Source organism: Anopheles coluzzii, chromosome 2 (assembly GCF_943734685.1).
Source record: "Anopheles coluzzii chromosome 2, AcolN3, whole genome shotgun sequence".
Classification (NCBI taxonomy): domain Eukaryota; kingdom Metazoa; phylum Arthropoda; class Insecta; order Diptera; family Culicidae; genus Anopheles; species Anopheles coluzzii.
Window position 1 is genome coordinate 102,652,865 of NC_064670.1, and position 18,926 is coordinate 102,671,790.

Below are 18,926 nucleotides of genomic sequence, written 5' to 3' on the forward strand. Positions count from 1 at the left end.
CATGAAAGTGTAAAGCTATAATAGCTTAGCAATCTATCAGAATATTTTTGATTCCAGAAATGTAACTTTCAATCAGTTTCATTCCCTTTTTGGTACAAACTTTCAGGATATCTCCACTTCTAAGGCTCTAGTTTCAAATTCCTACAAACTACAAAACTTATCCCAATGCACTCAATCTCCTTTCATGAGATGAAAACATACGGCCATCTTTCGGAAAGTGCAGACAATCTTGGCTGCTAGCTGATGGGTGGAAAACTTTTCCAGTATCGTCCATTTACAACTTAAACATTTCCTGGAACATCATTGAATTTGCAAAAAATAGTTGAACATGCAGGGTTGCAAAATGTATCCATTAGAAAGCTAAACTGCTGCCAAGACGCACTCTACCCTCTGCCCGTCTACCGATCCGGTTGCTGCACGATCAGAGCAAATGAAAACATTTTTAGCTGTACGATAAATTAACCAATCAAAAAGTAAATTGCAAACCCGCCTCCCGACCGCCATTTTCGAGAGCATCCAGTTGCAACCAGGGGAAGGTAAATATTTTTGACCCCAATGTCATGTTGACAGCACTGCACTACTGCACTACTGTCTGTTTGGGGGGAGGGTCGTCATTCGTTTGCTGACCAATTTCCTCGTTTCTAGCTGCCCACCGGGTGGTACACAGTGCACAGAGTACCTTAGCATTTCGTCTTCCTCTCTGAACCGTTTCTGATTGAATCGATGCCAATCGCAACATTTGCTTTTGCAATTTGCCCGGCAAACTTACCCCATTTTGCTAAGAGATCGGTCGGTTATCTTTGCTCTTTGGGTGTGTGTTTTTTCTTGCGTTTTCACGGGAAAACATTTCGAAAACTGTACAGTGAGGAAGCTCAGGGAGGAAAAGGTCGAGGGAAAGTTTGCCCTTTCTTCTGCAAATGGCAACTGAGTAGAAGGAGCGTGATGCAAGGAATCAAATCATATGGAAATATGAACATGTAGCGCTTAGGACCCCACATGGTACAAACTATCAATACAGAGAGAGAAACGAAGGCAACCCATCCAGTAAATCCTGGGAAAGCATTGACTTGCAATAACGCAACTGTCACCGTGTGGCCGGAATCGATCGGTAGGCAAATCCTCGGTACCGATTTTGTGGCGAAGGCGAAGCAGGCGGCACAGCCGGCTGCTTGATTGCAAGGTGACTAAAGTTTCATTTCCTTTCAACAATTCAGCCTCAACCTCGTCAGCTTCCGAGTGGCACGGTTTTGCCACTCCGGGCAGGGTGGCACGGTGTACCTTGTTGTTCCGGCGCTGAGGCGTGTCAGTGTGTGGCGTACGTGAGCATACTTGGCAATAAGGGAGAAATTTATCAGCGAAGGCAGCCTAGAATGGGAAACAGTACGCTCGGATGTTGGTGCTTGTGTCGGTCGCATATGAGTGTTTGATCGTTTCTCGAGCCATTCTTCATACTGGGACTTCAACAAAGTGGACAAAGGGGGGAAAAAGTCGCTTTCTCCATTCCTTCAGGAACTCCAACCTGATCCCTACTTCAACACATGCTCCTGCTCATTACACGTTCTGCCCGCTCGTTGAGCGAAGCTCTTTTTTCCTTTTTTCTTCCTTATTTTTGCACCCTCCCCAACACAGGCCAACATCGAGGCGACAGCGCGCTGCTTCACCAACTGGAAGGAATAATTTTACCTGACAATAGCCTCTGATTGACTTATGAATTTGTACCGGATGCGAAATTCGAACGGCGTCCCGGCCTGCATCGGTGCATGAAAGACCTGCAACGAGAAAGAGAGAAGGTGAACGGTGAATGTTGAGAGCGCGGGGATACAGAAGGAGCGTGGGTGATGAAAAACAAACTAATAATTCACGCCGTTGTACGACCGGTGGAGGTGCTGAGTACGCCAATCTGAGCGGAAATGGAAATTCATTCAGTTGCATTTGCAAAACCCCCTTCTGCAAGAGCCCTTGGTAAAGGTAAACAGCATCGAACTAAACTGCGCCGATCGAGGCCACCTACAGAACAACCGGGTAGTGTTCCGTAAAGCGTCGAGATTGGTTGTAACCTTGGGACGGGAGAGAAGGGATGTACGGTACCTAGCAGGGTACCACGAAATGAAAAGCTTCAGGCTGTACCGAGCAGGCACCGGATCTCGGAACGCGGTCAAGTGAAAAAGGGTGTTTCTCGGGGCTCATCTATATTCAAATGAAATATACGTTTATTGAGAGTGTGCCTGCAGGCGCGGGGGAAAACGCGCCAACAAAACCATCTTTTTGCAGAGAGCGCGAGAGAAAGAGTTAGAGCGAGAGAGAGAGAGAGAGCCCACGATCCAAGTAAAGTACGTAAACACACAGAGATCGGTTTCGCCAGTGTTTGCTTTGCGTCCGATGCGCCCGAGAAGCTGCCGTTAAAAGGAAAACTTTAACCTACGGTGAGCACTAGACACACGCGATACTGCGGCAGCCAAACCCCTTTTGCCGTGTCGGAGAATCCGCTTAGTATCAACACACTGATATACATTTTCAATAATCCTTCCGTTGCCCATTGCCCCATTGCTCGTCGCTCAGCCCGATAGAATAGCAAAGTTAGCCCCCCAGGAAGAAAGGCATCGTGGCATTAATGCATATTCATGATGATGGGCTTTCAAGCGCAAACTAACAAAAAAGTCATCCACCAGAACTTTGCTGGGAGGATAGTGCTGGCGGGTGGAATGGCAAAATTTGTCGGAAAATAGTTGATCCATCCCGTGATCTTGACAGGGGCCGCCCGTCCTCGCACCGGATACCGTGTGGATAGGCACACGGATCGATACAACAACTTTGCCCCGGTTACTTTCGACCGCAGGCAGAGCCGCCGTTCGTATGAATTGATATAAATTTGAATTTTATTGAACGGGTTAGTTTTGCCCATGGCCTTTGGAAAGCACATAAACGTAAAGACGCACGCAGAAGTGGTTGATTTGGAGAGGAGAACTTTGGAGCACCAGGCTCAATCTGGCTAGGAAAACAAATCCAACTACGACAAATGAGTTGGTTGGTTTATCGTTGTGGAAAGCTTATGTAGACTTGTTGTGTGGGAAGCCTGCGATTCATACACCACAAACGGGTGTTTAAGTGACTGTAGTTTAAGCTTCATATCATCATGTTTTGGCAGGTCGGATTATGAGCTGACATGTGTAGTTTATCTGAGCTGTGGGGAAGATCCCGGAAGAAGCAGCAGAGCCAAACTTTTTGTGGGCAACAATCATTGTAATGGAAAATATGGTGACGGTTCCTTGGGCACTGTGTTGTTCGTGCTGTAGACCAAGAAGTTCCAAATGATGTTGAAAATGAAGACTGAGAGAATAGTGGCTACATTGCTGCGTTAGCTTAGCCAGGAGGTCCATGCAACCGGCCGAACAGTGAAATAGTACTTTGGAAACATGAACAAACATATCAGGAAGCAGAAATCACGTCCACTGGTTTCGCTGCGGCAAGCAATGATGCCAAAACTCGAAGTCGATCATTTAAGCCGAATTTCGGAGGCATTCCGATGTTACACCATAGTCTGTGAACCCATCGACATTTTCTAGACCAACATGATGCAAAAGCTCCACTTCAACAATTTTCTCCCGGAAACTGAGGAAGAATTGATAAAATTCGAAAGTAGAGCATAAAACATGCCTATACGCATGTCTCCATCCGCCATGGCGAATGTTCCGGATGTCTGATGAAGGTCAGCTCGCAAGGTCGTAGATTTAGTACTGCAAGTAAGCTTAAATAATAATAGCGACTTAACAGCATGGCCGTTATGGGTACAAGCCCTGAAATGGACCGTGCCGCCATACGTAGGACCTGCTATGGGGGGAATGACTAAGTCATAAAAGTCTGTTCCACAAGTAGTGATACAGGCAGCCCTTGACCGACTAAGGTTTTTGAGCCAGAAGAAGAAGAAGAAGAAGAAGAAGAAGAAAAAGAAGAAGAAGAAGAAGAAGAAGAAAAGAAGAAGAAGAAGAAGAAGAAGAAGAAGAAGAAGAAGAAGAAGAAGAAGGAGAAGAAGAAGAAGAAGAAGAAGAAGAAAAAGAAGAAGAAGAAAGAAGAAGAAGAAGAGAATATAGTATATCCTTGAAAAATATTTAAAAAAAAAAAGTTATGCGCATAGTGTGCTGAACGTGTCTCTAAATGAACCATTTTTCTTCAATTGTCGAAAGACTGTGGCATTCTATTTAGAGTTGTTGTAACACAATGACAATATTTGTTCTGTTTTATCGTTTTCCGAAACTAATTTGCCGATGACTGGGGGAAGTGTGCCATCTCACAAATACATAGTAAGAAACCTACCCCTACATTCAAGGGCATTCCATGATTTTCTAAATAATTTAATTAAAGCAACCTCTATATGAAGTATTCCCTAATCCCCTCTCAAAAGAGAAGAATCTCACTGTTCCTAGCTCTCCCCCCACCCTCTCCCTTCCTCCCACCACCTTCCCCATGTGTCCCAGATGTACTTGCTAATAGCAGAATTACGGCCTTGGCTACCCGACAGGGGGTAGGGCCTCCTAATTTGTGTCAAATAGTTTCGGGCTGGTATTTAATTACCAACCAGGCCGCTTCACATCCGACGCTATCGCACGCTCTCATCTCTTGCCCTGGGTTTGCTTCCGATTCTTGCCAACGATTTGCGTACCATTCCAAGCTCTCCCCTCTTCTCCACAGTACAACTGATAACCGATTATTAGCCATTTTTAAGCAAACGTTCAAACGTTGGTTGTTTTCGGTCGAGCAATGAGAGCATAACATAACTTCATGGTAGGTCCGATGTGTTCCAGGCCTTTCTCGACAAACTGCTGTGAATTGCTACAGTAGGGAGGGAAGGATTAAAAGTGATGGTTTCCGGTATCCATAGTCAAAACGGTACAGTAGATCTAAGCAGTAGGAGCATTGGATACTTTAGAAAAGTGTCCCGGCGAAGCAGCAGCTGCAAGGATGGCATAAACTTTCACTCTTTTCCACTCCCAGTGTTTACTCGACTCACCCTAGCTCCGAAATGCACCCCAAGCGTCCGATCAAGCGCACAAGATAAAGGGAAAATTTAATTTGATCCATAATTGCACTCACGTCTCACCAAACGGTTGGTTGGTTGGTTGCGAGGAAGCAGCTGCTCCGGTAGGCTCACAGAAGAGCGTATTTTTTGCGCCCTTTGCTTTCTCACACTGAAGCATCACAACACACAAACACACACACAACTACAAGCGATGGATGATGGTTGTGCTGATAAGCGGACCGTGCTACCAAGAAATGAAGCTGTGCTGTGCGCCCGGAACGAAACTTGCAACGACTTTCCCCATCGCTTCATCATCATTATCAATTATCCTGAAGGTGTTTGAAAACTGTGTTGCCCAAGTCGCTCGTATCGCTCGGGTACTCACGGGGGAGGGAGTATGCAGGTCTAGCTCTTCCCAAGCGGTACAAGCGGGCGCACAGTGCATGTGCGTTTGTTATCCATATCGATAACGATTATTTGCTAATATTTGCCCTCTCCGATATTGGTGTCATAAATATTGTCGAATCTTTTCCCACCAATCTCGGGCAGGTACTGAAGGAGGAAGCCGGTGTCGATGGTGTCGCACAAACGGCCGCCAACCGTACGCCGAGACCGATCGATAAGGCACCCCCCTGAGAAGAGCAAAGGAGAGTAAGGTAGCAAAGCAGCGTAGAATCATTCTGTCGCTCTTGCTTTTCCAAGCTAAATCTTTTACGATGTTTTAGCAGTAGTAGCACCTTCTCGGGATGGGTGGTAAGCAAGGTACAGTTTACATTCTCCGTGTGCCGGTTCGGTTAGGCAGCGCCATCGTTGCTAAAGACGAAGGCCTTACCGGTACGGTAAAGGTGAAAGATGGCCCACAGGCCTTTTAGGGGACAGGGCGATAAGCGAAGAACCGAAGCTAAGGAGGTGCCAGAGCGGTTAAAATCATCTCTCACTCTCATTCCCTTTCGGTGCCTTTGACTTGCGCGGTACCGATGGGGGCGAGTTCTTATCGAACGGGTGCGCACAAGGTGAGCACAAGAAATTACCACCCCGTGTACTAATTAGCCAAACGTTGTCGTGCTCGGTGCGGCAAATGCGGGAAGCAAAGCAGTTTACATGCGGAGCTCAGGGAACTTGACAGCGCCATGCCGCTGTCAGAAGTCAGCAGAGCGCCTGGCAGCTGGCGGAACCGGGAGGCGGAACCTCCCCACCTCCCAGAGGTAAAGGTTGGAAGTTAAAATTTAATCTCACTCTTAATGGTCGTTTGGAGCTTTCCGGGAGGCAGATTTTGATTAAGATTCACTGGGTGTTTCTTGCAAACGGTTTACAGGAACCTTGAGCCTTGAGCGCTGCATTGGGTCGGGGAGGAAGCTAACCCAAGGAACGGCAGGGAAACGATACACTCGATTCCTATCGCCGAGAGGACATCTTGCCACAACAGCGTTGCCGGAAGCTATAATCAGCGTTTACCCCCGTGGGAGAAACTGCTTCCGACTGCTGCTGTGCGGGGAGGTTTTTGAGTTGTGACGAAAAATGATTAGGTTATTAGGGCTGCCCGAACGAAACCCATCAACCGGGAGACTCTGTCGGTGTGTGAGATCACAAGAATGTGCCGTGCTACCGGAATGTATCGTGCGATGTTTAAGCTAATCGATAATAATCTGTTATCGAACATGAAATTATGTTCTAAAAGTTATGTGGCAAAAGGGTGAGAGCTCTGGGCGGGAAATCGCTTTGCGCTAAGGGGATTTCACTTTACGAGAGGGTTTGATGTAGTGAAAACTTTCGTCTAGAACGATAAGTGTGGCAAGACGCTTAAATGATACTAAAATTGTTTATCTAAACTATAATTTTTAATTCCCACTACCTTCACTACTAGAGCCATTTGCTGTAAATCCCTCTGTTTGTAAATCGCACAATGTAAAACCCTCTACATACTTCATTAAATACAAAACGGACTACAATGGCATCCTAATTACGTTTTATGATCTTAATCATTGCACATACAAAAGCAACACTGATTCGATTTAAAATTGATTTGTAACCAAAAGAAACTGCAGCTTACAAACTCCAACTGACGGGCAAAAAAGCGTTTCCCTTCGCCAAACCATGTGCTCGATGAAACAACACAAATAGAAAATCCCAACACACTGCACTTGAGCCCACAAACGGCGGTGTGCATTCTTCCTCCGATGGGTCGTTACCATACTTTTGCTAACTCAATTAAAAGCTGATTTATGGCGAACTGGCGAACTCGCCCCGTGTGTCTGCTGTATGCTTCTACCCAAGGCCCAGAGTCTCATGCTTCCCCTGTGTGGTGGTGGTGGTGGTGGTAATGTTAGCTTATCCTGATATGCTACACTTCACTTCTTTAGCCCCGTTTGCCTAGTCCCAATTTCACAGGAGTGGTGTGGTTTTTTGTACTTTCAAGAATCGTTTCTCCCCCTTTTTTGAAATGGAGCAGCGGCTAATGCTTTTGCCATGCCACGGGGGAGGGCAAGAAGGGCAGCTAATTGCTTATGCTCTTTCGTGCATGTGTTCTTAATATTCAACCCCCACCGTCTTTTCGGGGTTTCACTGCACGGTAACTTACTGCTCTCTCAGCCCACGGGTCTTTAAGTTGATTGTGGTCGTACATTTCGCGCGATTTCCATTCCCCATCCTGCCTTTGCCGTTGCTGTCGAAGTGACCACCCAAACGGGGACCACCCGGTTCTAAGGAACACACTGCCAACTGCCCCAACTGAAAACGGAGCGTCTGGATGGGCAAACAGTAATTGCTTGCTCTGGCCCGTGTTCCTATTGCCTTTTTGCACCCTAAGCACACATACACACCCGTGCCGTACGTATGCGATGGCAACATTTCCACTCCTGTTCGATGGGTTTTCGGTGTCGGTGTTGGTGTAACATGTGTAAAACCACCGCCTCAGCTTCACCACGCGTTACCGGGCGCTCACAATTATGCACGGACCCGGTGTATTAAATCCGGTTGTAATGCTGCTTGCTTTGTCCAGTGAAAGGATGGAGCGGTGGTTGCATGAATAATGGGAACACAAACGAACACACACGCACACACATTGGTCTACCACGTGCCAAAACCTGGGTGTGTAGAGTGAACATTGTAATTGCATGATTTGGATAAATTTCCCGTGGAATTCCTGAGCGCGCGTGTGTGTGTGTGTGGGGATACACATTAAATTGTGTTATTAAAACCGGATGCAAGAAAACATCCATTTTTCGAGATGATTAGATTGGAAAATTAATATAATTTGCACGTGCTGCTGTAGCCTTCGCTTTCCCTCTTTCCGCGTACGGTTTCAGCGCGGATAAGGGCGGGAAGGGATTTAAAACGGGGTTTTATGCTCATTTCAGGGTAATCGTAAAGGTTTGTTTTACAATCAAGATTAATTGCATTTTTTACAGCGTAATAAACAAGGTTTATTCCATCACTTTAAACGACGGGGTTCTGACCATAAAACACTAATAGTGCAGTACAAGTGCTTCCAGTTGTACAGTTGTTTGGACAATAATTCTTATGTTATTTGGAGTTGCAGTCCTGGAGCTAATCTGAAGTTTTTGGATGATTTTTTATTGAAAAAAAGTGCCTTTTAATGGTCTTGGATGAGCGAATCACTCATTTATGAAGCTCTAGAAACAAAAGCACACATTTTTATAATATTTTATTACAACAATCGATTGAAAAACCCGCAAAAAATCGTGCTGAATCTTAAGCAGATACTCTCAGAGAGGTCAAACTCAAAATATATCTGTTTTTTTATGTCGATGCATCTTCCAGTGTTCTTTGACAAATCATAGAAAATCTTCAGCTATCACTTATCTTCTCCTGTGAATCTGCATAATCATCCTTATTCTATACGATGACCAACCCTCGCTACAATCTGGCAACTCGCCTTCAGCTTACTGAATTACTTATCAAATATTACAGGGTTTCGTGTTAAGGTTATGTTTCAGGTAGTGGCACCCACAGATATGATTGCACGATTCCACTGCCGGTTTGAAACATTCCCTTGACCGATTGAACCATGCCATTATGTGACTCAATTTGCTGTAATTTTAAAAGCATTGTACATATTTGTTGAGTTTGTAGGGATTCAGATGGGATAAAAACTAGTGAACTAGTTAGTGAAATCGATCTAATATGAAACTCATCTTGATCTAAAGTTATCTTGTCTAGTTAGATCTAATAAGAATGAAGTTAGGAAATAAGAAAGAATAAACAGCCCAGTAGTACGGTTGAATCTGCGAAAGTTCCATAAGTTCTTTGAATTATTTAAACAAGATCATTGCTACTACAAGCTCCATTTTTGGCTTCAACTCAATAGTCGCAAGTTTTCTACAGAAATACCAAAGCCATTCTTGACCCTTTCACAATTCGAAAGATGCTTTTGTTTGCCTTTCAAAGGATTAAAGGCAAGATGCAAAGAGCAAAGGACCACTGCAGGGTAAACATCACTCCCGAAAGAAACTCATTTCGACCAGCTCGAGGACCACGGGTCATCGCGAAAGTAAAAGCAAACAGTTCTTTATTCGTTCCGACGAACAAAAAAGCACCCCTGATTGAGGGTTGTGAGTGTGGCACGAGTGTTGATGGTTTCGGAGTATAGCTTCCCGATCAAGCTTCCCTCCTCAAGTTCGGGCCGGAGCAGCAGTAGTAGGAACTGTTTCCGTTTGCGGTCGTCACAAGATCTAAAATCTTAATATCCCAACACACTCTCCCGACCCGGATTAACTACGGAGGAAGCTCCCGGTTTCCCACAAAGTTATCGTTTTTATCGCCAATTCTTGACCTTATATGATTAGGACGGGTTGTTTTTGGGAGGGAGAATCGTTCGGTGTACCCAAAAACAAACCAAAAAGCATAAAAAGAAGCTCAATCCCTCTCAAAAGACACAGGACACAAACAGAATGGATTGGATTGGAAGTCAAAGGACAATAGCGTTAGCTCGGGGGGGGGGGGGGGGCCTGGGAAGGCTGAGCTGGGTTGGAGACGAGAGGAACGAAATAAAGCGAACGAAACTCCCCTCCATTTGGAAAGCCTAAAGCTCTCGGGGTGCGTGGTGCCGCGATACACTGGTGGAGCGTTCAGGGTTCAGAATGACTAAAATAAATGGTTCACTTTCCCGCTTCTATTTGATTTCGCCCGGTTCTGTTCTGCCGTACGGGTGGTACGGCGCTTGCGAGTCAAGCCTTTTTGACCCTCCCCCCTCCTCCTCCTCTCTCCCCCTTTCTTTCCAAGAGAGTTTGCGGATCCTTTTAACTCCTGACAAACTTCAAACCCTGACTCACTCACTCACTCACAAACACACACATATATACATTCCCACTTAGTTCGAGGGAAGAGAAAAAGCTTCACTTCACCCGTCAAAACCGCATATGTTTGTTTAGGGCCCACGTTGCAAAAACCGAACCCCGTGTCCGCTTGCACCACAATCCCACGGCCACACCTCGGCGCTTCGGTTGCGTGAGCAAAGGAATATCAAATTAAAATGTTGTCCCAAGTTTATCTTCCCCCAGCCGCCTGGTCGTGGGGAGAGAGACGGTGTAGTCGCCGTACCCATCGGCATGATCCCCTTTTTTGCCCCACCGGAATGAGGCATGTTGCTGCGGGATTGCTGGCTGACTGGCTCTAATGCGTGAACAGAGAGAGAGAGAGAGAGAGAGAGAGAGAGAGAGCGAGAGAGAGAGAGAGAGAGAGAGAGAGAGAGAGAGCGCGTTGGATTGCTCAAGGCTAGAGGAGGCTTTTTTGTGCTGTTCCTCGAACGTCATTATGAAGGCATGAAAGAAACTTTAAGATTGCACAAGAAACACACATCGAAACTCCAAAATCGAAGAAAGCCATTCCTTGTGCGTTCAAGAAACGTAGGTTTGGTTTTAGACAAAAAAATGGAAACAAAAACTCCCCGACCGAACCGAACGGAACCCACCAGGACTCGAATCATCAACTTTCCGCCACGGACTGTTGACACGCTTAATTAATAATCAACAGTGAGGACCTTCTGCTTTGTTTTTTTTGTTCCTCTTTTCGTCTCCGGTATTTTGCATTCTATACAAATTTTCCACCCCAGCTGGTTTTGGGGAGGTGCCGCGATGAAGCGTTTTCGAAAAAGGGATCTTTGAGGGAGCTCGGAATCGCAATCTATTGGGTTTGGGGGTTTATGCGCAACGAAGAGGACAGTAGTAGGAGTAGGACTCTCGGTTGCTCTTGAATCAATTCTACCATGGCCGGAGTTTCTGTTCGACTGTAGCAACGTTATACAGCCTAAACCGTTTCGACAGCTTCCGGCACATCGCGTGCCGGGCAGGCAAGTTGTACACCGCCCTCAGAACCACTTGGAGCTAGAGCCGCAGTTCTCATTCGCGCTCAGCAGGATGGATGACTTTCAAGAGTAACACACACTCACACTCTTTCACTTTATCACTCTCTCTCTCTCTCTCTCTCTTGGTGACGGTTCGATGGATTTTAGAGTTTCCAGTAACTACTTCAATATCCGGGCGCACACTTCCTCTGTGCTCTCGGCAGCAAACTGTGGCGTTTAAAGTAGGACACGAACGGTACAGGAAGCTAAACAACAACATCATCGCCATCATCGTCAAAAATGTGTACACGGTGTCTGCTCCTTCCGTGCAAGTGTATGTGCTTTATTTAGGGCGTGCAGGATACTTCCGACATGAGACGATAAACGACCCGGTTACATTACCGCGGTACAACGGTCCTCTGAGTCAAACGAAGTGTGTACGGTTATGGATAAGTTCAAGTGTACCTTTCTGTATGCTTTAAAGGACTTCACAGTCAAGGTAAAGCGTTTGTTTTTGAGTATGTTGAGTTATGTTCATCAGAGATTCTAGCCCGGTTTCCATTGAACTCCACATACAAAGGATAGATTGTCCTACGTTTGGTATACCAATAAGTCGTAGGTAGCAAATGGCATTAGATTTGGTATTAGGCATCCTAAACTCTTCCTTAGCTGTGGGTCCTTTGGAGGCCCATTTTGGGGAGACCTCACTGTATTACGTCGGATGTACGTTGAATCTTCAGACGGTCCCGCAGTACAGTCCTCAACTTGAACATCTTAATAATGCAAAGGGTTCAAATCTCATATGGACCATGGATCTCATACATATGACTGACTATCCTACTCTGGGCAGCTAAAAAGTCAGGATTTGACCGACTACTGCTGTTATTTCTAAAGAAGAAGTAAGTTGAATGATGGTTTCAATGATTTCTTCAAACCTGTGTCAATTTAATTTTTTTAAACAACTATTATAAATAATTTAAAAATTACCATTCGTAACACAAATTGCATACCTTCAGGCGGTTAGCACTAGCCATACAGGGGTAATCGTTACCATTTGCCCATAACCTGTACACTGTCAGGTAGATCGTTAGGCGCTAAGCTTTTTGCATACATTTCACCGACATCCCGTGTTGTGTGGGGCTTAAGAAACTGTACGATACAAATTTGTTTCCGAAAGCACTCGTGCAAAAGAGGTCTTGCGGAAGATGCCGGACTCGTTCACAACTTCTGCAAGCCGCTGTGTATGCGTGTGTATGTTTGTGTTCATGTGAACACCATCCCGCCCAACGCCCAGCGAGCCTAGCCCGGTATGTGCCGCGGTATGTTTGTAAACTTTTGATTGCCGTTCCAGGCGAACGAGTTCTTTGAACTTGACTGAGGTTTCACCTCATGGCCACAGCCCACACCGAACCACCTACCCCTAGCTGCTCGGAAGTTGTTAAAGATGATTTGATAGCCCAAGATGTGAGATGCACTTCTGAAGGAATCATGTTTGGCTGGTGCATGCACATCCTACATTGGTTTCACTGTTTGCAAGAAACTAGACAGCGCACTGGAACCTGGAAACGACCGTGCTGATCGTTCACATTAGAGGATGGAAATGTTCACCAGAGGACACGAGCGACAGCATCGTAATTCAAAGTCTTTCCGAATGTAAAGGTATAAAAGTTGTTAATTAGTTTTCTCCCCCCGGTGGTAAGCGGCTCTTGGAATGATACTCTGCTAGCTTAATGACTTCTACTTGGGTGTTGCGTTCGCGGTGCGCCAGCAAACCATCCCAATCGTTGCCGTGTGCGTGTGGTTCCCTGAGCGGTGTGGGGCGTAGGCATCATCAAATTCGAAACCAACTTTCGATGGAAGTTTAGCTGTCGAATGTAAAAGTTGCAAATGAAACAAGACGCCCAGTACAATGTTGCATCGATCGAGTGCATGTCTCCTGCGTAAGAGTTTACTGGGAAGTTTTGTTAAGAGGAAAAGTACCGCCTCAATTAGTAGTGTTCGAAGCAGGAGTGTTACAGCATCCGTGTCGGTAGGAAATAATGAACAAGGAAACGGCCTGAACTCGGCCCTTCAGGTTGGAAGCTATTTTAAGATAGTTCTCCTCGTGTAGTTCCGTTTACGGCAGTAGCATGTAATAAAGAGCATCCTAATTGACCAAGCAGTACATGTCCATCCTCACCTTTCAGAACACTGGAAAGTTTTTCCGATCCAGTAAGCTTTCTGGGTTTGAAATTTCAACCTGTACATGGAAACGAAAGATGAGCAAAGCCGTCCACCTAAAACCGGATCCAATTATCCCTTCTCACATGTGTTATCAATTAGCCGATGATGCACCACAGCCACAGACAGGCGAATGCATGCAAATTTGAGCCGACAGGTTATTGCGGTATTTCCAGCGATGTGAGAGAGTGAAAAAAAACCCCCAGAAATGCGGTAAAGAGTGATCCTCACAGACTTGTGCACACAAAAAGAGCTTCAATCGTGTCGTTTTTTTTTGTTATCTTCAAGCGTGTGAAAGATGGAAATGGAAACACTTATAATTGCATTTCAATCGACACGTTTCGAGCCCAATATCTGCGTGCGCACCGTTGCAACCATTTCCCTCGCTTTTCCTTCTTGGGCAAGTCTTTCATTCTCTCCATTTCTTCACTGACTTGCTTCTGGCGCATGATTCTGTCTGCATCTTAAAACCTTTTCTACCTCATAAACGCAGCTCCTGCAGCACGGGGATGCACAACAAAACAGTGGTACGAGAATCGTACTGCAGCTAGCAATCGTCCAACAAAAAAACGCTTCCTAATTCTACGGAAAAAGGCTACAAAAAACAGTAACAGTAACGCTCTGCACTAAATGGCCGCAAAAATGGCCAGTCCGGACAGGAGGGATTTCCGTTTTTTTGTTATTGGCAAATGGAAAATGTGTCTGCCACACACCAACAAAAATAGGAAAAAAAGAATGCTGCTCCAGCTCTTGTGTATCAGCGATCGTTCGTTTCCAATTCGTTCGATACGAATGCAAATCCAATAAACGAACGGTTTTTTTTGGCAGGAAGGAAGATGAAGAAAAACACTCGGTTTCTACAAAAAAGCCCTTCAAAACCGCTTGCTACGAAGCAAATGCAACCAAACTTGCATAAGCATAACTGCTCTTTACTGCTGCTTTCCGGTGTCTGGTAGTAAATTTCCCTGCGCACACACACATACACAAAAAAGGGAACATTTCAACCGGATGAAGTCGAGCGTACACGCAACACTCGACAATACACGGGATGAGCCGTGCTTGCGGTAGGTTATGTTGCCTTTGGCAGGCATTAGTAAGCAAACAGCAACAGCAGCAGCAGCAGCAGCAGCGGTACCGCGCACAACGAGCAATGGCAAAGAATGCGATTAAACCCGTGCTGCTTCTTGCAGGAAGCGGTCCCTTGTGTACGAACCTCCAGAACCTCTGTGGCTGTGCAAATGGTTAAGAATACACATTTCCCACACACACAAAAAACGTTATTCGAAAAAGAAAGCAAACAGACTGTGCGGACAAGCTTGCATCCTAAGGGAGGCGTTATGGTAGGGCAGACAAGCTGCATAAGATTACTGCTGCACACTGGTGAGCGAATGGCTAAACTTGGCGCCCAAAAATGCTGAACTTTAACGTCGTCTTGCGTGTTGTGCGCTGAGGAAAATGGTTCACAAATTCATGTTTTACATCAGCAGATCACTAAGTTCTCAGAAAGAAAGAGAGGCATAAGCTTTAAATAATGCTTTACATTTACATGATGTTTAAAAACAAAAACAATTTAAAATTTACTTAATTCTAGGTTGCTACAATTTTAGAACTTGTAACATGGAATATTATTTCATATTCAGCCCCTTTTTCTAATGAAAACGTAGACTTCGGAGGAAAAAGCTAACATTTTCCTTCGATTTGCAACATCAAAGCGCCTAAAAGTATGCAATATGTTTCACTTGTAGGATATCACAAGGAAATTTGTTGTGAGCTCAGGCTGGTTGGGAGCTTTCACGTTTATTTTTTAAATAATTTCATAAAAACCTAATTGTCTATTAAAAATCTCTCAATTTGTATGTCATCACTAATACGATACTTAAAAAATTATTTAAATCTATTTAACTCAATTATTGTTTGCATCATACTAGCATGTCATAACAATAATTTTTGCAGCAAATTAAGATAAATTTATTTACAATTTGATTCAATTTCCGTGATGAAAATACATAAAAAGACTGCTCTTCTCACCCATAAAAAACAAACACAATAATATTTATGACCACCATTTGGCTGCAACATGCCCCACAATGCAGCCACCCATAGGAGAGGATTTTTTGCCCCCTTGATCGCCATTTTTACAGTTTTCTTTCCATCCATCTGCTCCGTTTGCAAAAGAAACCCCCGTTCATCTCACTCCATCGTTCCCCACACACCAAAAACAAAAAACAAAAAACCCATCCCAAAATATCGCTGAAACGATGAAGGCCAGGTTATCGGTTGTTGGTCGAAATGTTCGAGGAGCGTGTAGCGAATATGCTACCGCAATGCCAATTCAAATTACTATTTCCCTTTCGCTGTTGCTCTTTGTTTCGGTCCTCTCCACTGCAGATGCAGCACTGGTGGATACAGAACACCAAGGAAGGTACGATCATGCGGAGAAGAAACAAGCCGCAAGCAAAACTCGACGAAAAACTGGCACAAAACCCTTGGAGATTTGTGCAACGAGATGCAACCATTCTCTCTCCACCCCACACCGTTTCGACTGATGCATTCCCCATTCGGCTAACTATCAACCAACGAACCGATCTGCCTTGTTGTTTCCTACTACGCCATTGATAAATTTTCCTGCTCCGGGAATGCCGGGCGGGAGAAAAGTGGAAAGGAAATGATGAAAATGCATACATGTGTGAATTTGGAATGCCGAAAGGAAAACACACTCACTGCGCTCACGTGGGAAAGGGTTTCGCCTTGGAGGTTTTACTGCAATCGTGTGTGTGTGTATTTCCGCGAAACCACTTCCCCCTCGCTCCCTCCCTCATCATCATCACCATTCCCCCTTGCGCTGGAAGGGTGAGAAACAATATTGCAGTACATCACCGCAGACAGCAATTCTTCTCGCCGCAGAGTGAAAATGTTTCCCTTTTTTTCGGGTGGTTTTGCTGCTTCGCACGCCCGTCCCGGACGCGGTCATACATACCACACGATCCACATTCTTGCCACGGTGTGAGTTATGTGCATTGTTGGATCTCCCTTTCCCCTCCATTCCCACTTCCCATGTTTGCTTGTCGTGTCGTTCTGTCCGTTTGCTCATTTTGTTGCAATTCCTCCCGGGAGTCTTCGCGCGGGACTCCATTAGCTTTCTCTCCGATACTACTCTTCTGTGTGTATGTGTATTTGGTGCTGTTTTTTTTTGGTTTTCTACTTTCCTTTGCTCTCATTACTGAATGAATGGCAAGCGCAGTGTAGAAGCACAAAGCACCGGCGCAGTGATATGTTGCTGATATTTGGCCCAACACACACACACACACACACACGCAACACAAACACACGGCGGAAGGCAGGCAAGAAGGGGAAGCATTCAGCATGCACGGGAGCATCCGGGAAACCGGGAATTCATTCCCCCGGAACAATAATTGCAAACGTGTGTTCGTTCATTTCCCGGGGTTTTCGTTCGTTACGGACCAACCGAACCGCCCCCGCGTGTGGGTCCCTTGAGGACAGTGAGCACACAGTGCTACGAATCGGTAATTCAGCAAGGTGTGCAGAATGGATTATTTTTGGTATGTATGTGTGTGTGTGTGTGTATGTATTACTCCCTGGATGCTGTCCCAGTTTCCCATCATACACACAACCGTATGGGTATATATTCCCATTTTTTGTCATTTCATTTGTCAGATGATACACTGAATGGTTGTTTCGTGTTTGTGCAGGTGTTTTTGTTGTGCTCCACGCTACGGATCGATCCCCTCCTCTACAGCAATAAACTTCCGCACTACATTGCCCATCAGGCTGGCAATTTGGTTGGGTAAGGGTTTTTTTTTACCAAACGGATGCATAATTTGTGGACCAATACTGCTGAAGGTTGCTGAAAATTTGTCCACAGAATTTTTAATAGTGGGAGATGAATAGCGTTTCCTCCGCCCCGTTTATTTTATTTCCAATGAGGTATTAAAACGATTGTCAATCGATTGGGCTCAGGCATCATATTGCTGTGCCATAATGGAAATGGTGCAACGGTTATATCACCTTTCGTGTAACGAGAAACTAACCGGCAACTAACAAACCCACAATGTTTGAAAAGGACCAGATTAGTGGTGGGTTACAAAACGGTCGTTTAAATGAATACATGAACTATCATTGGTGTACACTGCCGATCAAAAGTAATCATGACTATTCTAAAACAATTACTAGAAGGTTTGTTGTACAACGCTTACTTATTTGACATATAAAACCTTCAAAGAGTTTAAAATTGAATGTTTTAAATCCATGGAGCACCAGAGTGGTAAAGTTTATTGAGAACCATTACTGTGGCACCAATCTGGAACCGACCACAAACCCATACCAATCCTAGTATTGATCTACAATGCATACAAGTCCTGATCTTGATCCCATTCATATCTCGAAACTGGTCCTGACCCTATTCCGGTTCTCTAATTGATATAAAACCAGTATCGATCGAGGAAGTTTGCATGCAGTACTCGTACCGACATTCCAACAGATCGTCAACCTTTACTGTTTGTTGAACTGTTGCTAGATCCATAGCGGTCCTGGAGTTGATTCAGAACTTGTATCGGTCCGGGAACTGATCACAAACTCATACAGGTTTTGGAAGTCATCTCTAATTTATACTGACGTTGGGGAAGTTGCAACATCCACATGGGTCCTGCAACCGATTCCAAACCAAAATTGATGAAGGAATTGATTCTGATATCATACCACTATTTCTAATAATTCAGAACTTATATCGTTTTAAGAACTGATACTGAACCCATGCTTGTCCTTGAACAGATTTCGATCCTTTATTGGTCTAGAGACAGGACCCGAACCCATATCGACCTTGAGAATGTTGCTGTACCTATATGGGTCCAAAAAACTAGTCACGAATCAATATTTACCCTATTGCTTCTGCACAGGCCCTAAAACTCATACAGAACTCATACCAATCCTGGAACTTATCATCAACCCATAGAGGTCTTGTAATTAATGCAGAACTCATATCAATCCTGTGCCATCTGCCAATGACGTGCAGATAGGTGAACGCACTTTTGAAGGTGTCCAGGAATTCACCTATCTCTCGTCAAAGGTCAGCAATGACCACAGCATGATAGCTGAGCTGAGACTGCCAACTGGTCTTTTTACAGCCTGAAAAAGCAGTTCACCTCAAAGAACCTTTCGCGACGGACGAAGCTGGGACTATATAATACCTATATAGTACCAGCACTCACATACGCCTCTGAAACATGGACACTGTCCAAATCTGACGAAACCCTCTTAGCCGCGTTCGAGAGGAAGATGCTCAGAAGCATCTTTGGCCCCGTATGTGTGAAAGGACAATGGAGGAGCCGTTATAACGACTAGCTATACGAGATGTACGGTGCGCATCACAGCCCG

The 18,926-nt window shown here is 45.0% G+C and overlaps 1 protein-coding gene across 1 annotated transcript in view; it reads right to left on the reverse strand.

The window, feature by feature from the left end:
* Positions 1-18,926, reverse strand: part of LOC120949462 (uncharacterized) — a 111,113-nt gene that overhangs the window by 22,108 nt on the left and 70,079 nt on the right. The window contains exon 8 of the mRNA XM_040366775.2: positions 1,684-1,769. Coding sequence (XP_040222709.2) covers positions 1,684-1,769 — 86 coding nt within the window. The remainder of the gene's footprint in view (positions 1-1,683; positions 1,770-18,926) is intronic.